This window comes from Carassius carassius, chromosome 10 (assembly GCF_963082965.1).
Source record: "Carassius carassius chromosome 10, fCarCar2.1, whole genome shotgun sequence".
NCBI classification, from domain to species: domain Eukaryota; kingdom Metazoa; phylum Chordata; class Actinopteri; order Cypriniformes; family Cyprinidae; genus Carassius; species Carassius carassius.
In genome coordinates, this window is record NC_081764.1 from 2994132 (window position 1) to 3013694 (window position 19563).

The following is a 19563-nucleotide window of genomic DNA, read 5'->3' on the forward strand; positions in this document are numbered from 1 at the left end:
AAAAAAAAAGAAAAAAGATCATGATATCTTGCACAAAAACCTTGCCATAGTGGTTAAACAAGCATGGACAGAATCTCATTTACTATACAAAAAAGTACCACAAATACTATATAAATATATATATATATGGTACAGTGATACTATCAGGTGGTGGTTATACTATGGTACTAAAACGTACTATTTATGTAACATACTTCAACGAATACTTTTTTGTTATTTCACATACAGCCTTTGTCTGATTTGGTGAGTATAGTTTGGATAACTAGCTACTAGACAAGATGGTCTTCCTTAGTCTCGCGCCCCCGTCTGTCACGCAGTGAAAGCGCGCTTCCCCCGTGTGTGTGTGTGTGTGTGTGTGTGTGAAAGAGAGAGAGAGAGAGACCAAATAAGGCTCAGCAGCGGCAGCAGCATCAGCGCATCTGCGCGTCTCCGGACTGCCTTGCATCGCTCCAATCAATCCCTCAGCCCCGTTGCAGATTGAGATTTAACAGCGGCTTTGGATCTTAACGAGCCTTCTCCATCCTCGTCGACAGCTCGGCGTCTGCTTCAGTTGGCTTGACTACCGGTTCCGTTTATAGCTACCCAGTTTCTTGAAATTTTAATGGAAAATGGCGATGTTGGCTCAGTCCTCCAGTCTGCTCTGCATTCTCTCCGTTCAAACTGTTCTGCTCCTCAGCCTGTCCTCACCGGGAACGGCGACGCTCCTCTTTCCTCAGCACTACACGTAAGTAGCTCAGAAGCGCGAGCGCGGAATGAGGCGTCGAATGCGCGCGTTTCACAGCATCCCAGTTTCGCGAGACGCTCAAGATATCTCAGTTTACGCGTCTGTTTTTATTTTTAATCACCGTTCATATTTGTAGTCCTAAGCAATTCTACATGACTGTTTACCATTTCCAAGGAGGTTAGTCGTTCAATTATTTATCGAAACAGTCGTGACAGGAGATCGGCGATAGTTAGGGCTTCCGAGTAGATTGCTTGCTGTTTTTGCTGTCATGTTACCGAGTACGGATACGGTAACGACTGGAGAGTGTTCTGCACGTTTTAAACGCAGCTAGTTTTTGACGAAGCGCATCACTCAAACGAGGTTTTATTATTGTACTGATTGCTATTAGAATCCGGATTCCAACAGTCTTTTTTTGTCGGTGCAAATAAAGTAATTGGTCAAAAAGGTCTGGGAACCCTAAAACTTCTGTTTCTTTAAAACATATGCTAGTTTTAGTTTTGGCTGTGCACTGAAAATACTTGTGTCTCAGGTTGAATTCAGATATGGAGAGCATGATGACTTTTTTTTTGTATCAGTGACCTGTTTGATATTGATTATTGCATAGAAACTACCCATAATAACTGCCTGGAGGAAAATTTCTCTTTCATTTTTCTTTTGTTTAAACATCAGCTTTTCTCAAAATTAGACACAAGCGAGACAACTGGTGACATACAGTAAGAGAACAGAGCTATAATGAGGTTTACTCTGAATCGTATGCATTTATTTGTGTTAAGGTGAAACAATGGTGATGTTAACGATTTTTCTTTCCTGTGTTTATCACTCAGTTCTCCCTTTTTTTTCTTCCAAAAACGGCAGTAGATTTCTAATGCATTTAATCTGATATGCTAGAAATGCAAGTATCCTCATGAAGTTTAGAATTGGTGTACCGCAGCATACTATCAGTTGTTTTTGCCTTGGAGGCATGTAAAGCATCTCTTTTTTTTTTTTGCTGTGGACCAGCCGTTTTCTCTAGTGAGGGTGTTGGGCCCATGCCAGTTGTGCGTTCGTATGGGGCAGAGGCTGGATTTGTCCACTGTGTGCCCACACATGCCAGTCCCGGTGGATTATCTCGTTTCCCATGCCGTATGAAATCACTGAATTTTGATGCTGTTTATGTAAGGTTTTACGTAATGTGAAATGAAGTTGATCTCATTACTGACATTTGCAGCTAAAACTTTTATCTCTTTTTAGATGTATACATTCAGTGTTTTTTACTCAACTGGTGGGTTGCAGTCCAAAAATGGGTCACAAGTCCATTCAGATAGGGTTGCAATTCTGCAAATAACTCTATGATCAGACATAGTAAGGATAGTATAACAAATAAACATATGAACCTTTAGTTATAAAAGGATAATTTTTTGTTTTGTTTTAATCTCTTTGGTTGCTGACATCAAAGGACATTTTTATATGATAAAATTGTTGGTACAATGGTACAATTTGACTACTCAGTGTAAAACAAAAAGTATCTTTATATCATTATATCAGAATTTGATATAAATGTAATAAAGATGTATTGTTCCATGCTTGGCACGATAATAACTAACCTATAGGTCCTTAAATAATTTCTGCCTTGCATAAGAACAGTGTCGTGAATTTGAAAGGATTGTTTCACTTTGCAAACAGCGCAGCATATGTAATCTGTAAGCCTTGATAAGCGATGTCTATCAACCTGTCAGAATCACAGAGATGCTGCCAGAGAACAAATAGCCCATGTCTGGATAGTATTATGCACGGTTAATAACTGATAATCTTCAAAATACGCTGGTATAGACTGTCTTTTGCTCTCTCTGTTTGTGTGTTTTCTGCTTGCGGTGTTGTGGCCTGTAGTCACAGAGATTTGTAATGCTTATTTTACACAGCGCTTTGAGCCTTGAGGCCTGCTCCTTTTTACCAAACCCAGTAAGCAAGCATGACCACCATGGAGAAGCATTTAACAAAAGCAAAAAAATTCTATCAATAACCAAAACTAAATCATGCTTACATTTATCAAAGCCTATTCCATTCAGTGTTTCAATCATGTAAAGGTGATAATAGGCAAGTCGCGATGTATCCTTTTGTTTTTTTATCTTTTAACCACGGTTTTAGTGGCATAAAAGAAAGTGGCTTTAATGTTGTTTTTAAAGCTTTGTTCCAAAATCTAGTGAGTGAAGTGACATTCAGCCAAGTATGGTGACCCATACTCAGAATTTGTGCTCTGCATTTAACCCATCCGAAATGCACACACACAGAGCAGTGAACACACACACACACACACACACACTGTGAGCACACACCCGGAGCAGTGGGCAGCCATTTATGCTGCGGCGCCCGGGGAGCAGTTGGGGGTTCGATGCCTTGCTCAAGGGCACCTAAGTCGTGGTATTGAAGGTGGAGAGAGAACTGTACATGCACTCCCCCCACCCACAATTCCTGCCGGCCCGGGACTTGAACTCACAACCTTTCGATTGGGAGTCCGACTCTCTAACCATTAGGCCACGACTAGTGAGCTGTTTACATCGGCAGTCTTTTAAGGTGTCATGTGCACACTCCCGAGACAGGAGCTATTTTAAAAATCAATAATATAATGGACAACACAATCGAAATGTTGACTGTAAATGTATTGATAAAATGATTTTCATGTAATTAAAATGTATATGTTGCTGCCTCTGTAAAACGTTCCACAGTTCTCAGGTATAAAGTTAATTGGTCAAGTATACTTCCTTTATAAGCCCACAATACAGCTGTCTAGCTTATAAGTCAGCTCACTCATTTCACAACAGAGCCTTTATGTCTTGAAAAAGTCTGGTCTTTAACTCATAAACATCAGCTATTGAGATAAATGTGTACCTATTATGTAGGTCCATAATTTTTTTGTTATGTCTGAGAGAATCTGAGACAGTGATAATGATTTATATTTGTTAGGTGTACAATTTGTAGACATTTGTACAGTTTTATAAATATATCCCTCCTTATAAATGTGTACCTGTTATGTAGGTCATATAAAGGCCAAAACTAAATTCTAGTTAATGATAACGTTTAAGGGTGTTTTATGTTACAGATTTGCATCATGGTGACACAATATGAGTGAGAGGCATGTGCTCTAGTGGTACAGATTACCTCCTGTCACACGGCAGGCTGGTTAATGGCTAAATGACTCAGCATTTAAATAATTAATTTGGAGAGGAAAGTAACCTCTTCTTAGTGACAGAGTCTCTAGACAGAGTATAACCGAGTCTCCTGTCTTCTTTCATCCGTTTTTTCCATTTTATTTAGACGAAGCTTTGAGTTCATGGTTGAAAAAGACTTGTGAATGTGGTTGTATGGTTAAATGTAACTTAAAGAAACGAGAATCCATTTTATATTTGTTATTAAATTTGAAGGTCGCTAACAGGATCCAGTGAATACATATAAATATAAATGAATAAATATCGTGATTAGTCTAAATTATTAATGTAATTAATTATGTTTTGTCACAAAACTCTTTGAATACCAAATTCAGTGGATTCTACTTCCTGTCATTCCAGTTCAACTTCCTGTGAGGGTGTGGCCAATTTAATTAAAATTCCAATTTATGTATTATATGAAATTAGAAGTCAGTTCTTACAGTAAATTCTGAATTTAACCATATTTTTTATTCTTAGTATTATTGTTATTAGTACATTATAAAGTGTAGAATTTGTTTTTTACTTTGTAATTGCTAGTACATTTTACAGTTAACAGAAACAGCACACATTAAATTAGACATGAATTTAAGTAGAAAGACTAAAATAATATTTTCTCTTACTAAAGTAATCTCTGTTTTATTTACAACTTAAAAATATTGCATATTGTATGTTATAAGATTATTCATGTTATTATGCAGATGGTGGTGAAGTTTTTAAGCTTGGTTAAATCAAGACACAACTCCATGAGATATAAAAAAATATAATTTGTTTTAGCTGTCAATAATTAAGCTCTATAGAAGCTAAAATATTTTTCATATAATGTTTAAAAATATAAAATAGTCTCAAAGTCTCAATGTTATTATTGTCAGTGTTATTGTGTAGTGCGCTCTCCGTGGTGCTGAAAGTCACTGTTCAAACCACATTTACATGTATACTGGAAATTTTAGCTTTTTTTCTTCAGAGAGAAGGAGATATATACAAATAAAACTTTTTTTTTAAAAGCCTGTAATGATGAAATGTCAGCCATGCATAAAACATACTTTTTTTCTGTTTTGAAATGGTGAGCGTTGTATGTAGAGTTTGTGTAAATTGGGTATGTTTATTACGGTGCCTAGTGGACTAGTAGTAGACAGTAAAGTTTAATGTAAGTTATTTGGGTTATATATGATACTGAACACATTGAAATAAAATGTAGCATCTGCTAGCGGTAATGTGAGGATTACTTCCTGTCTAACATGCTTTAGGCACCAGTTTTGTGATTGGTTTTCAGTCTTTGCTCTACCTAATCTGCTTTCTTTCTTTCATGTGCAGTGAATTTGAAACCTCACTTTGAGTGAGCACCTCTCTGGATCTTACTGCTGGTTTTGTGGTATTTAACCTGGATATTCAGGCTGGTTGGTAAGACAACTTCAAAGACGAGAGATTTGTAAAGAGAAGTTGTAAAAAGCAATAGAGATGGGCCAGTGTGAGAGAGTTCTCTTACGAGAGCTCTCTCGTACTGTGTCTTAGCTAAGACGCTACGGGAAAAGTCTCTTTTCACGAAATACTGAAGCAAAAAATTATCCTTAATTTTGTATTTTTGTAAAGTGCATTTGCATCGCTTTTGCATCTCCCCTGCATCACTTCCCGATGTTCAGCGTCCGCTGCTTGCCGACGCATCATCTGAGGAAGTGGATCTCAGGCCCGCGTCGGAGGAAGAGGACACGTGCTCTCTGCTTGCTTCGGGCAGTGAGGGTTGGGCGAGCTCCGTGGATCCCGCGCCCTCTGCTCAGAGGCCCAGCAGACGGGGGGATATCGATAAGGAGCTGATGCGTGTACTCGCTCTGGCCGCAGCAAGCCTCGGCCTCGAGTGGTCTGCACCAGCGCCCCCTTCACGTTCCCGGCTGGATGGTAGCTATCTTCCGGATGAGCGTTCTTCTTCAAGCTCAAAGCACGCCCCTTTTCTTCCTGAGCTTCACGAAGAAGTGGCGAAAGCTTGGGACGCTCCATTCTCGGCGAGAATCCGTTCATCTGTTTCGCCAGCATTCTCCACACTGGAGGGTGCTAAGAATACAGGCTACCTGTCACCCGCCGGTGGAACAGGCTATAGCAGCGCACCTTTGCCCGCCCTCTGCTGGACGGTGGACTAAGGCAGCGTTGCCATCCAAAGCCTGCCGCATGACGTCATCGCTGCTCGCACGGATATTCTCTGCTGCTGGGCAGACTGCGTCTGCGCTGCACACCATGGCTACGCTGCAGATTTTCCAGGGCGATCTCCTCCGCAAGCTGGATGAGATGGGACCTGAAGCGATCTGTCTCGCGGATCTGAGGAGTGCTTCGGATCTCTCCCTCCGCGCTACTAAGTCCGCTGCACAGGCCATGGGACGGGTTATGGCTTCCGCTACGGTGGCTGAGAGGCATTTGTGGCTGACGCTTTCTGACATCAAGGAGACTGAGCGTGCTGCGTTCCTGGACGCGCCGCTAACTCCTGCTGGCCTCTTCGGATCATCCGTCAACGAGTTTGTGGAGAGATTCGCTGAGGACCAGAAAGCTTCGCAGGCGTTCAAGCACTTCTTGCCGAAGCGCTCCAGTTCTGCAGCTAGCCGCTCTAGACCGGCCCCACAGAGCTCTCAGTCACGCCCACCGGCACCTGCTGCGTCATCGCGACAGCGTCAGCAACGCAGCTCGGGACCCCGTTCTCGCTCTTCAAGCCGTTGCCCCGCGCCGCGGGAGCCGCGGCAGAGGATTGCGGTGAAGCCAGAAGCCCCAAAAGCATCCTGGCACGGCTGGGAAAGCGCCGGTGTTCTAGTTCCGCTGCGGCCGAGCTCTCACCCAAGCGCGCCGCTGTTGCAGTTCCAAGAGTTGTGACTGCCTCAGTGTCCTCTGCAATGCGCAAGCCTGCACGAGTGCCTGCTTGCCTGCACACAAAAGCCGTTATCACGGCTACCCAGATGTTTCACGAAAAGAGTGTTTTTTCTGGTGTTCCGGCCACGGCCGATGGTGCTATAAATGTAGGGACGATGCCCACTCCTCAGTGCCCATCTCCACATGTATCTGCACACAGGGCCTGCGCCCATAAATACGACTCAAGTCGGTCGCGCACACTGCATAGTAAGCGTGCCCACCCCTCAGTGCCCAGTGCAGTGACGATGCCCACTCCTCAGTGTTTTGCTTCAGTATTTCGTGAAAAGAGACTTTTCCCGTAGCGTCTTAGCTAAGACGCAGTACTCGTTCGCTCTTCTAAAGAGAACCGAGGTTACGTTTAGTAACCGAGTACGTTTTCAGCCAGTTGAGAAAATTAACATTTACCAGTGCTGTGTTTTAACTGTATTTTACAGTTATTGATTATGTAGATGTGCTTTTTTATTTCTTGGAAATGTTGTTTAATTTTCTGCAACATAATGAATGTTATTTCAAATTGTTGCTGATTTCCAAGATAACATTATTATGAGCATATGGCTTATATATACTGTGTGTGTGTGTACATATATATGTTGATATGTTTAACATGATATAATATTGTCAATACATACATGTTAAAGTCTTATATCTTATATAGTTATTTATTTTATCTTTTACATTTATATATATATATATATATATATATATATATATGTGTGTGTGTGTGTGTGTGTGTGTGTGTATGTGTGTGTGTGTACATATACATTACATACATAATATACATTTTATATTTATTAATAAAATATATAATATAATATGTAATGTGTATATATAATATAATAAAATATAAATATTTTATTATATTATGTCTATTATGTGTAAATTTTATATAATAATGTAAATATAATATAATAATATAAATAATATAATAAAGATTCTATATACAGCTGAAATATAAGTAGTATGTATATAATAATAATAATTATAATAATAATAATGTACAGTCAAAAGAAAAAAAATCTACTAAAATCAAGATCGTGGTCAGGCATTATATAAATGCGTTTGGATGATGGAGTCATAAAGCATGACCTGGCACATTTTATAGCCTGTCTGAGCATAAAAGAGCAAGCATTCTAGATTCCTGCACATGCTGGAGGTGATGTCATTAGTGGTTAGCATCAGTACTTCCTCACTCCTTTATTTCTCCCACTGTGATCTTTTTTTCTGTTGACACGTTTCCTTTAGCAGTGCCATTGTCTCCTCAAACCATTTATTACCATCTCGTTAAAATCCTCCTATATCATTATGAGCTGTGCAATCTCATTTCTTTCTTCACTTCCTGTGTATATGTCAGTATCAGATCGATAGATTACAGGAATCTCTCTCTGCAGTGGCTCGACCACTTGTATGTGCATTAGGGGTTTCTGAGGTCACAGTACTTATAATAACAGGGTTTGGCTTAGTTCGTTTTAAAAGCATGAAATGTGATTGGAAGCAATGAGTCAGAGACAGGTCTCGTGGAAAAACACATTTTTGAAAATTTTGGGAAAATTATGCCATTATTTGATCCAATGTGGGTTTTCTTTAACGGTAAAATCTTAGCAAACCATACTGGAGATTTGTTCTTGCTTGAAAGATGCTGAGTTGGCCACAGAGTGAATCACTTTCCTTTTTCCTTGAGCAAATTGAATCTCAGCTGCCAAAAGACATTTAACTTAACTGAATCAACCTCTAATGCATGTTTTGTAAGATGACACTAAACCAAAGTAGCCTTCAAATTGAATTGACTATAGGTAACTGCTTATTTCCTGATTATCACGATTACCATATCTCATTGTTAGAATTATTGATTTGAACACACCCCTAATTTATAAGTACGCATGGCAGCATGCATTAGACACATTTTTGCCCATTGCTTTTAGGGGTGGGTGATATAAGTTCAAATTAGTATCATTCCTATCATTGCAAGCGCCATGCTTTACTAGAAATCTACTACGACACACTTGAACACACACAAGTTTGTGCTATGGACAAAAGCTGTGAAGCAATGAAGAGATTGTGCTGCACTTTTATTTGTGATCAGAATTAGGTTTAAGATACAAGACAATAGATCCACTTGAGCACACTCAGGACAAAAATAAGATTCAAATAAATATATAAGTAAAAATTGTATTCATATACATAAAAATTAAGAAGGTTTAAATAAATTCAAGTTGCCAAGCCAACTTGCAACTGTAAACAAAACTTGCAACACTTGCTCTGCCTTCTGGGTCTTCTGATTGGTCCACTGTTTAGGAACAGACATTGATGAGTGGTGTTGTATGTAAAAATTTAAATTATTTTCTTGACACAGCAAAAAAAATCAAAAAAGTGGTTCGTTGTGTGTTGTTTAGCACTCTAGAAGAAATCAAATGCTTGTGTGCTGTATGTACTTTGTTGTAAATCCTGTGTCTCACAAAACATGGTGAGTTGTCACTTGCCTTTGAAGAAAACAGTGCTTCAACCGCATTAGATGCCAGTTTTGGATTTTTGGAGGAGTGTTTTCTTTGTTGCCATTGTGACTCATTCTTATGCTGATCTTTCTATCCTTGTTATTCAGATGAAACTGACATTTCATGTTGACATTTTTTTTGTCCTATCATTCAATGACAAATTACCATGTTGTTCAGCTGATGGTGGAGATAGATGGGAGAGGGTCATATTGTTACCGGCTTCTTTGGATTTGCAGTGAAACAGCTGTAATAGAGAGAGTAAATATCTGAAATCAGTGCTCTGAAAGCACTGGACTATTTATGGGTGTTTTAAGGTTTACTCAGCACTGAAAGAAGTTACGATTGCGTTTATGCATGCCATTACTTTGGTCTCAGTCAGTCTTTCTTAGTGCTTTTTACTCAGCTCAGTGTACATTGAGATGTAGGTGCTAAAAGCCCCTAAAGCTTTTAGTGTGAATATGTGCATGTATTAGAAAAGCCACTCCATTCATTGTGTATTCGCTTACAGGTGGGTGCGTTTTTACTTACGTGGGCATCCATTATCTTGTATCTTAAGTACAAAATTGGAAACATATTCTTAAATTAATGCTTATGTCTATACTTAATATGATGCATGATTGTTCCCACAAGTTCAGACAGCAGTTTATAACATTATTGCAAAATTCAGCTATTTTATATAACTAATTTCATGTTTAGTTATTTTTGCGTCTTGGTTAAACCAACAACAACAAAAACAACAATCTTTATTTCTTCCTTTATCTTTTTTGTTGTTGTTGTTGTTGAGTCTCAAACATTTTTCATTTGTTTGAAAACAGTTTTCTTGATGAACATTGATTTATTTATTCATTCATTTATTTGCTTCCTTTTCACATATTTTAATTGGTCTTTCCACTGGAATAACACTCCTTTTGTAATTTCCAAAAAGGGATATAATATATTCACTTTTTTTTTGTAAATATGCAATACTCTTAAAGGTATTTTACAAGTTTAAGCTATGATAAAAAACATGAAAAAAGCACAAAACCCCCCCCCCCAAAAAAAACAATTATATATATATATATATATATATATATATATATATATATATATATATATATATATATATATATATATATACTGTATATATATATATATATATATATATATATATATATATATATATATTATTATTATTATTTAAATGCTACAAATGATAACAAGTTTAATCCATATAAGTACGTACAACAAGATGCACATTTACAGTGCAGTTTGTGTTTGTGTACTCGCATACAGAAGGCCGTTTCTGGCCTAAGACAGCATTTTCTTACCTTCCACTCTCTTTCCATCTCTCTTCTGCCGAACCTCATTGTGTTAAGAGCCTTAGGAGCTGCAGGCAGATATATAGCTCTGATTTGGGGACGTTTGATTGCTTCATTCGGGTTTGGCACAGTTAGTAAGTGTTGTGGCTGCTTAGGGAGTCACTTCTGTCAGAACCAGGCTTTCTTTATCATTCGGCTCCTTAAACATCCACTCTTACCTGCCAACAGCCGAGCAGCCCATTACCAAAGAGAGAGAAAGAGAGGATGAGAGTTTGGAAAGGTAGTGATTAAAGTCAAGATGAATCCAAATTGAGCCTGTTTACTTTCTTAAAGTGACAGTTACCTCAAAATAAAGATCCTGTCATCATGTACTCATGCAAATGTGCTGTCCTTATTCCTCCTGGGACATTCAAGATCACAAGATCACAGTCCAGAAAAAAACATGTATAGTAATTGTTCATTATCACCCCTGCATTATGAAACAGACTGTCATTTTTCTGATATAAAATCACTGTCAAATTCTAATAAGTCATAAAAGTCCTGCTGAGTGTCTCAAAATACTTTTTTTTGTCTATCTGTTTTGAGTGAATGCCTTTGACTTCTTTTAATTTATATATTTGATGTTACTACACACAATTAATGCTAACAGTGTCAATGCTATTTATTTGCCAAATCCCAAATAAAATACCTTTATTAAGCACAATAATTGCATTAAGCACTGTACTTTTTCTGTTAATCTTAAAACAGTGCAATGAAGTGCAAAATTAAGTAAAACAGGTAAAACAGCTGTAAAATGTTATTACAGTATTGTGCCATATTTTACTTTTTTTTTTTAAGCGTGATGGTGAAAGATACTTTCACTTTGTCAACCCCTGGACAGTTGGTGTCATTCCATTTTTATTCAATTTATTTTCATTCCTTTTTTAATTCCCTCCTTATTGCTGCCTGGTCAATGCTTGCAGAGTTGGAAAGAACAAGCAATGTGTATCTAGTAACTGAGTTTTTAATAGTTTTTTTTATTTTATTTTTTATTTTATCCTTCAAAGAAATTAAAATTTTCAGCATCGTTCTTGTCAGTATAGGCTCATCTCTGGTCCTGCACCACCAAGAAATAGAGTAAAAATAGTTTATACAGCTCTTTTGAAGTCCCACAGGCAAACCACGAACCATTTCATTCATTTATTTAATTTATGAAAAAAGAAGCAACAGCTGTTTGGTGAGCGAATTGTTCTTTTGAGTCAGATCTTTATAGTGAATCAGTTGATCCAGTTCACAGGGTCATTGGTTCTCGATCCGGTTTTTTTTTTATTCAACTGGATGTCAGTTAATTGGGAAAAACAGGAAAATGGACAGGGAATGTGCACTCTTAAGAAATAAAATGTTTGTTTTTAAAAGCATAAAAATTGTATTAATAAATGCTAATAGAATATCTGAGTTCATTCATTCTTATCAAGTAAATAAGACAGTTCAGTCAGAAACACACACATATACAGCATTTCTTTTGGAGCTATTCTCAGGCTGTGTAACACAGATAAGGGTTATTTATGACTCCGGGCCGTGGTTGCAAATCTCTGACCATTAGGCACTAGCAGATTAAACTGTTATAGGGTTTGTGTGACACTGGAGAAATTCCCCTGTAATGTTCTCCATCAGTTTCCCGAACACTGAATATTAAAACACCTCATGACTGCAGATGTGCTCTAGTAGTTATTAAGCTTTTTATGAAATGTCACACTGTCCGTAAAACCAGTATATGTATATAGAGCGGTAATATAGTCCGTTTTCAGATCACTCACTGGAGTAATTTAAACATAAGACCCAATGAAATGACTCTGTGTGTGAGCATGGTTTCATTTAATGTGTTGAAGCATTTAAAACTAATGGACATGCTCTTAAAGCAATGCAACTCCAATTTTGATGTCACTAAAGATTGTAAAGTTATCATTAGGAAGCTTTTACTATATACTGTATATATATATATATATATATATATGAGACATACAAGGTCGCAGTCAAAATAAAAGTACTTGTTTTAATTTAATTTAATTTAATTAATTAACTAATAAAATTTTTTTTTCAACTCTCAGACAGCTGGAAAAAAACAAGCACTGTCATTCTATTCTATTCGGTCTATTCTATTCTATTCTATTCTATTCTATTCTATTCTGTTGCCATGCACACACTATATACTGTAGGACAGATAGCATGTGAATTGGGATTTAGCCATCGTGTGAAGGTAATCATTACAGATGTGATGTTAAGCAGTGCTCTCTGTGTCTAACAGGATGATGCACTGGGCAGGACGCATAGAGAAGGAACTGGAGAAGGTGCTGCAGCTTGTCACTGGAGTCCAGCAAATGAAAGGAGTAAGTTGAACATCTTTAACTTGTTTTACACTGTACTGCCGTGCTAGATGGAAAAATATTGTGTCGTTTCAGAGCTTTAGGGCAAAGGCGTCTCTCTTCACTAAATCAGTGTGGAATCGACCATAATAATCACACTGTATTATTTACCTTTGTTGTGATGCCTTAGGAAGAAGTTTTAACTTGTTTATGAAGTTATGATAACAGTGGTTGCATAAGATGATTACAGTAATAACAGTGTTTTTTGTGGTCACTTCAATAGTGACATTTCATAACAATTATTTTCTGTTGACAGCGGTCAGATTCTTGAGAACTAAGCAATAATTCAACCAATACATTCTGAAAGCCTGAAGTACTATATATTGTGTACAGTATTTCACATGTATATTTCACTTATTAAATGAGAATTCTGTTTTATTAAATTCATATGTTGAATTGTTGAATTGTGTGAAATAATTCATATATATATATATATATATATATATATAATTATTTTAAGTAAATCATATCTTTGGCTATTTCTATTTTTAAGCTCTGGCAGTTTTTGTTTGTTAGCATTGAATATATTCATTTGGCATACACAGCAGAGTACCTGATAGGGAAGCTAAACATTCTCAGTTATTTGTAAGGGCAAAATATATATTTTAATTTGTCCAGTCGTATGTGTGTGTGTCTTTTAGAAAATCAGTTTGGGACACTGAATGCATGCAAGCCTGTATTTGCACTCTCAGGAGCTGGAGATTGCTGAGTCTGTGGTCTGAGTGTGTGTGTGTGTGTGTGTGTGTGTGTGTGTGTGTGTGTGTGTGTGTGTGTGTGTGCAGTGAGTCTGTGAAAGTGCATTTATCTCCGGCCCAAACAGGAGTCGTCACAGGGAGTGCTAAATGGCCCAGCATGTGCAGAAAAAGACATTTTCTAAATGGATGCCTCTCCCTATATGTGCATGTGATAGAAACCTTCCCTGGGCCACAGCAGCCCGCTAACAAGATTGCTTTCCTTTGTCACTCTCTCTTTCCTCTTCACGCCCAGTTTATTCAGATATTCTTTTCTCACCTTTTTTGGAAAAAAAAAATCTTGCAAATGTATTCTAAGCTTTTTTTTTTTTTGCTTCTCAAAGTTATTTTGGTGAAAGTAAATAGAACAGACTGGCTGCATTCAGCGCACAACAATCTTGAATACAGATTGCTTGAAAAATTGTTAACAGGTGAGTTGGAAATATTTGGAATGGAGAGAAGGAGACAAAATGGAGAAAGAACAAATCAGAAAGATCACTATCTTAATGCAAGCTGAACGTTAATACTTGACCATAACGGAAAGTCAGAAAGCAGATGTTATTCAGACCTCTGGATAGATACACTCAGTAAACATGGTCAGGACTAGTGATAGAATCTGATGACATTTGGCCATTTTGAGATCAGTATGGACTGATATCTTTACCTGTTTAGTTGAATGAACTTGAATTAAGTTTTTTTTTTTTTTTTTTAGAGTTAATTGTGAGTAAATAGCCTATATTGTGTGGCAACACAATAAAAACGGACAAACTTTAAAAATATATATTTATTTATATATATATAATATATATATTTTTCCAACTGAATAATTAAGATTAAAGAGATTCAGCTGACAAAAAGAGTTTTGGAACCCCTGAGATACATGAACATCCTTTCTGTTGCATCACTTGCTTCCTCATTTACTTTGCTTCTCGAAATTAAATAGAATGGACGATGAAAGCGCCGCTCCCTTTCTTTCTCTCTCTGTTTCTATTTCTGTCTGTCTCTGTGTCTTTAGTCAGTGATTGTTGGATAAGCAGACATACAGCTTTACTCCCACACACACTCCTTAACAAACTACACTTAGTTCAGTGGTGTGGCTAAAAATAGAACACACTCGTGTGGCTGTTTCTGGGCTGTTTCAAGCTTATGACAGCTCAAGTTGGGCCAGTCATCTGCATATTTTATGCCTTGTCCTCAGTTTAGCTATTTCTTGTTTAATTCTTTTCTTCCTCTTTTTTTTCACACAGAAGCCAACTGTGTGTGTGTGTGTGTGTGTGTGTGTGTGTGTGTGTGTTTGGATGGACACCTGGACTGTTGTGTGTTTTGTGTAAGAGACAGAAATAGACACTGAGTCAAGAAAAGCTTTAGGAAGTGCTGCTGAATGCACGCTACTCTCTGATTCAAATAATCTGATTTCAGAGCAAACTACATTAGCTTGTCCTGAAGTAAAAATACCAGTGCTTGCAAGAGGAATAGTGTTAAACATAGTGTCTTCCTAAAATGTGAGCAGTGCACACCACAACCAAACTAAATCACATGTTAATCATCGAAGCTGGTAATTTGACATGCTGCACAGCTACTCTAACATATATATATATTTAATCAAGTCCTGTTAATTTTATGTGATAAACAATAACATTTGTTATTGAATAACTGTACACATAATAGTCATATATGTATACACAGTTGTAGTGTAACATTAACATTGTGTAAAATAATTTAACAAAAGTCATGAAATCTGTTGAAATGAAAGAACACACCCCCAAAAAAATCATTTTTTTTCACTAAACCAGTTTTATTTTAGTATCTCTTATCATTTTTTATGAATATTTTGAATGAATTTAAAGTTGCAAAGCAACTTGCAAAGTTCTTGAAATGGCTAAACTGTAAGGGCTTTTTGTAGCTGGCTGATTGGTGTTCAGTTTTGCAAGTAAGTGCCTTCAGTTGTGTATTTGAGTGGTAGCAATTATCCGATGTGTATTGTATTTTGGATACATGTGTTTTCCAAACGGCACACTGAGATTTCATTTTTGAACGAAGTGTCTTATGTATGAAATAGAGTGTAGTATGCAGGACCAAGTGTGTTGCATAAAGGAGTAAGTGTGTTGCAGAATTGCAACTAGAGTGCAAAGCAGCGCTTTTGTTTAAGGTATGGGTACATGTGTTTGAGGTATCGTAACAAAAGTATTAAAATTATGTTACTTTAGTCTAAGCATGGGTCTATAGTGTTCAAGCAAGGGGCAAAAACTGTAAGTATTGTTATATTTTTGTATAATAATGTTTTTGTATTCATATTTTCTCTTTTCTTTTTAATTTTAAAGTTTTTGAAATGTTGTGTGCTTTTGTCATTTTTATAATTCTTTTAAAAACATGTCTACATAATCTGTTTTATTTTTTATCTGTTAAGTTATTCTATGTGAAAACTAGAAAAGTTGGCAGGTGTGTGTGTGTGTTTGTGTGTGTGTTTGTGTTTGTGTGTGTGTGTGTGTGTGTGTGTGTGTGTGTGTGTGTGTGTTTGTGTGTGTGTGTGTGTGTGTCTGTGTGTGTGTCTGTGTGTGTGTGTGTGTGTGTGTGTGTGTGTGTGTGTGTGTGGGCGGTTTGTTCTCAGAGGTCTTTATAATCAGCTTCAGGCTTCAGCTGACAACAGCGCTTTGAAATCATCATGAATTGTTCACACACACCCATGTATTCACACAAACACACACACTCTTGTGGACGTTGGTGTTTCATCAGGGACTGCAGATGTAATTGCTGATCGGTGGTTTGGTTTAATTAAGTTTCTAGTTTAATTGCACTTAGTACTGAAGTCAACATGAAATTAAATTTGACTGAATGATTTCAACATTGATAGTAATCAGAAATGTTTCTTGAGCAGCAAATCATATCAGAATGATTTCTGAAGGATCATGTGACACTGAAGACTGGAAGCATGATGATGAAAAGTCAGCTTTGCATCACAGGAATAAATGTTAAAATGTTTTCAAATGTAAAACAGCTATTTAAATATTTTTTTGTTTTGCTTTATTTTTGATAAAATAAATACAGAGATTAAATATTAAGATACTTTTCTTATATTAAACTACCAGTGTTCTGTTTTCTCTCGCAGCCTGAAGCCAAAACGAAATAAAATCACATAGACCTCAAATGTGCCAAGAGCACTTTTCTATCTTTCAGCGATGAAACCCTAAAGCAAACCCGGTGAACCAGGTTCACCCGTCAGTGTGTATATGCCTAACAGTGTGCACAGCGTGTCTTTAAATGTAGAGTACACAGTTTGCAGGGATTGTCTCTCTCTGTCTTTGTGTAGTTTTTGCCTTTAGGATCGTCTTAAAAGCATAATTGATTCAAAAAATAAAATTCTAGCACTTTGTTCAAATGCTAACACACTGCTGTCAAAACTGTGAACCACACATTCAAAACAGAATAGATTTCAGCCTTGTGCCTTTCAAACACTGCTAATTGCAATTTCATGATTAGCCCCTCAATTATTTGTTCGAATTACAGTATGTACTTTGTTTCTACCTTTTTTTCTCATTACTGTAAATCTGTAAATTTCTACAGATTATTGAAGCAAACTGCTAATTTTCATTTACCTTAAAGAATTGTTATGTTCTAAAAATTTAAATAAATCATGTGAAAGAATGTCACTCTTTTCTTTGAAGAAAATATGACTTTGTATGAAGTCACTGAAATTGTTCAAACTGTAACGATGAAAAGTGAGTATTTTCTGTATTGGTGTTTGATGCTAGTGTTTTTCCTTCTGAGTGACGGTGTGTATTATCTCAGTGAGGGTTGTGTGTAGTGTTTGGCTGCACTGAGCCTGTTTTGAGCCATGTGTTAAAAGTTGTGCTGCTCAGGACCTGAAGTGGGACATTCACATTGACTCCATTGTGAAAAAGGCCCAGCAGAGGTTGTACTTCCTTCGCCAGCTGAGGAAGTTTAACCTGCCACAGGATCTGCTGAAACAGTTCTACTCCACCATCATCGAATCCATCCTCTGCACTTCAGTAACTGTTTGGTTCAGCTCAGCTTCTAAATCGGACCTCAGAAGACTACAGAGGGTAGTCCGGACTGCTGAGCGAATTATCGGTACAACCCTCCCATCTATTCAAGAACTGTACTTATCCAGAGTGAGCAAAAGGGCTGTTAAAATCACTCTGGACCCCTCACATCCAGCACACTCCCTCTTTGAACTGTTGCCATCTGGTCGACGCTACAGAGCACTGAGCACCAGAACGACCAGACACAGGAACAGTTTCTTCCCTCAGGCAATCCATCTTATGAACAGCTGATAATAACTGTGGGACACACTACACTATTTATATTTATATACACTACACTTTTTATCCAACACACATACTTAGCGTACACGTAAATCTTTTGCACATAATATACATGTACATACATGGAACACACTATACTACTTATATTTATATTTATATACACATACACTTATTTATCCAAACACACATACTTAGCGTACAGTTACAATTTTTCCACATAATATACATGTACATACATAAATGCTCTTTTTAATATACCTGCCATACATTGTCAATTTGTATATTGTCAATCCTTACCCACCTATTTGTATTTTTTTGTATTTTTTATTCCTTATTGTGTTTTTTGTTCTGTCGCTGTTATGTTGCACTGCGGAGCTCTGTCACGAAAACAAATTCCTCGTATGTGTGAACATACCTGGCAATAAAGCTCATTCTGATTCTGATTCTTATTCTGATTCTGATTGAAACGGTTCACGTCTCCAATAAGAATTAATCCACAAATGACTTAAGCTGTTAACTTTTTTAATGTGGCTGACACTCCCTCTGAGTTCAAACAAACCAATATCCCGGAGTAATTCATTTACTCAAACAGTACACTGACTGAACTGCTGTGAAGAGAGAACTGAAGATGAACACCGAGCCGAGCCAGATAACGAACAAAAGACTGACTCGTTCACGAGTCAAGAACCGGTTGCATCGGTTTTCGGATCACCAGTACACCGAACCGAGAACAGTTTCTGTCAGACGCGTCCGATTCGAGAACCGAGGAGCTGATGATACTGCGCATGTGTGATTCAGCGTAAAGCAGACCGACACACAGAGTGTCTGAACCGAACTGATTCTTTTGGTGATTGATTCTGAACTCATTCTGTGCTAGTGTTATGAGTGCGGGTAAACCGAAGGCTTGAATGAAGGGCAATCATCGCCAATGACGCCATTACGTAGCGCACAAAAGAACCGGTGAACTATTTTCTTCAACCGGTTTATTGAATCGAACTGTCCGAAAGAATCGTCTTGCGGAAAAGAACCGAACTTCCCATCACTACAGCCGATCGAAAACTGATGCAACTGGTTCTTGACTCGAGAACGTTATCTGGCTCGGCTCGGTGTTCAAGAAGATCCTGTTACATCGAATGATTCGTTTGCGAACCGGACCTCACTACACTGCAGTGAACGCGCTCAAAACAGACCCGGAAGAGAAGACAATGCTGAATAATGCTGAATAAAGTCATAGTTTTTGTTATTTTTTGACCAAAATGTATTTTCGATGCTTCAAAAAATTCTAACTGACCCTCTGATGTCACATGGACTACTTTGATGATGTTTTCTTACCTTTCTGGACATGGACAGTATACCATTCACACAGCTTCAATGGAGGGACTGAGAGCTCTCAGACTAAATCTAAAATATCTTAAACTGTGTTCCAAAGATAAACGGAGGTCTCACGGGTTTGGAACAACATGAGTGTGAGTTATTAATGACATTATTTTTGGGTGAACTATCCCTTTTAACTTGAAGTTGCTCAGAGAGATTCTCTGATTTACTAATTGTATTGCAATATAATTTTTAAA

General features: G+C 37.5%; 1 protein-coding gene across 2 annotated transcripts in view; it reads left to right on the plus strand.

Annotated features, from left to right (window-relative positions):
• Positions 1–370: 370 nt before the first annotated feature.
• Positions 371–19563, plus strand: part of LOC132151536 (voltage-dependent calcium channel subunit alpha-2/delta-2-like) — a 216091-nt gene continuing 196898 nt past the window's right edge. For both annotated transcript variants that reach the window (XM_059559713.1, XM_059559714.1), the window contains exons 1-2: positions 371–724; positions 12861–12942. In XM_059559713.1, coding sequence (XP_059415696.1) covers positions 609–724; positions 12861–12942 — 198 coding nt within the window. In that variant the 5' untranslated portion in view covers positions 371–608. The remainder of the gene's footprint in view (positions 725–12860; positions 12943–19563) is intronic.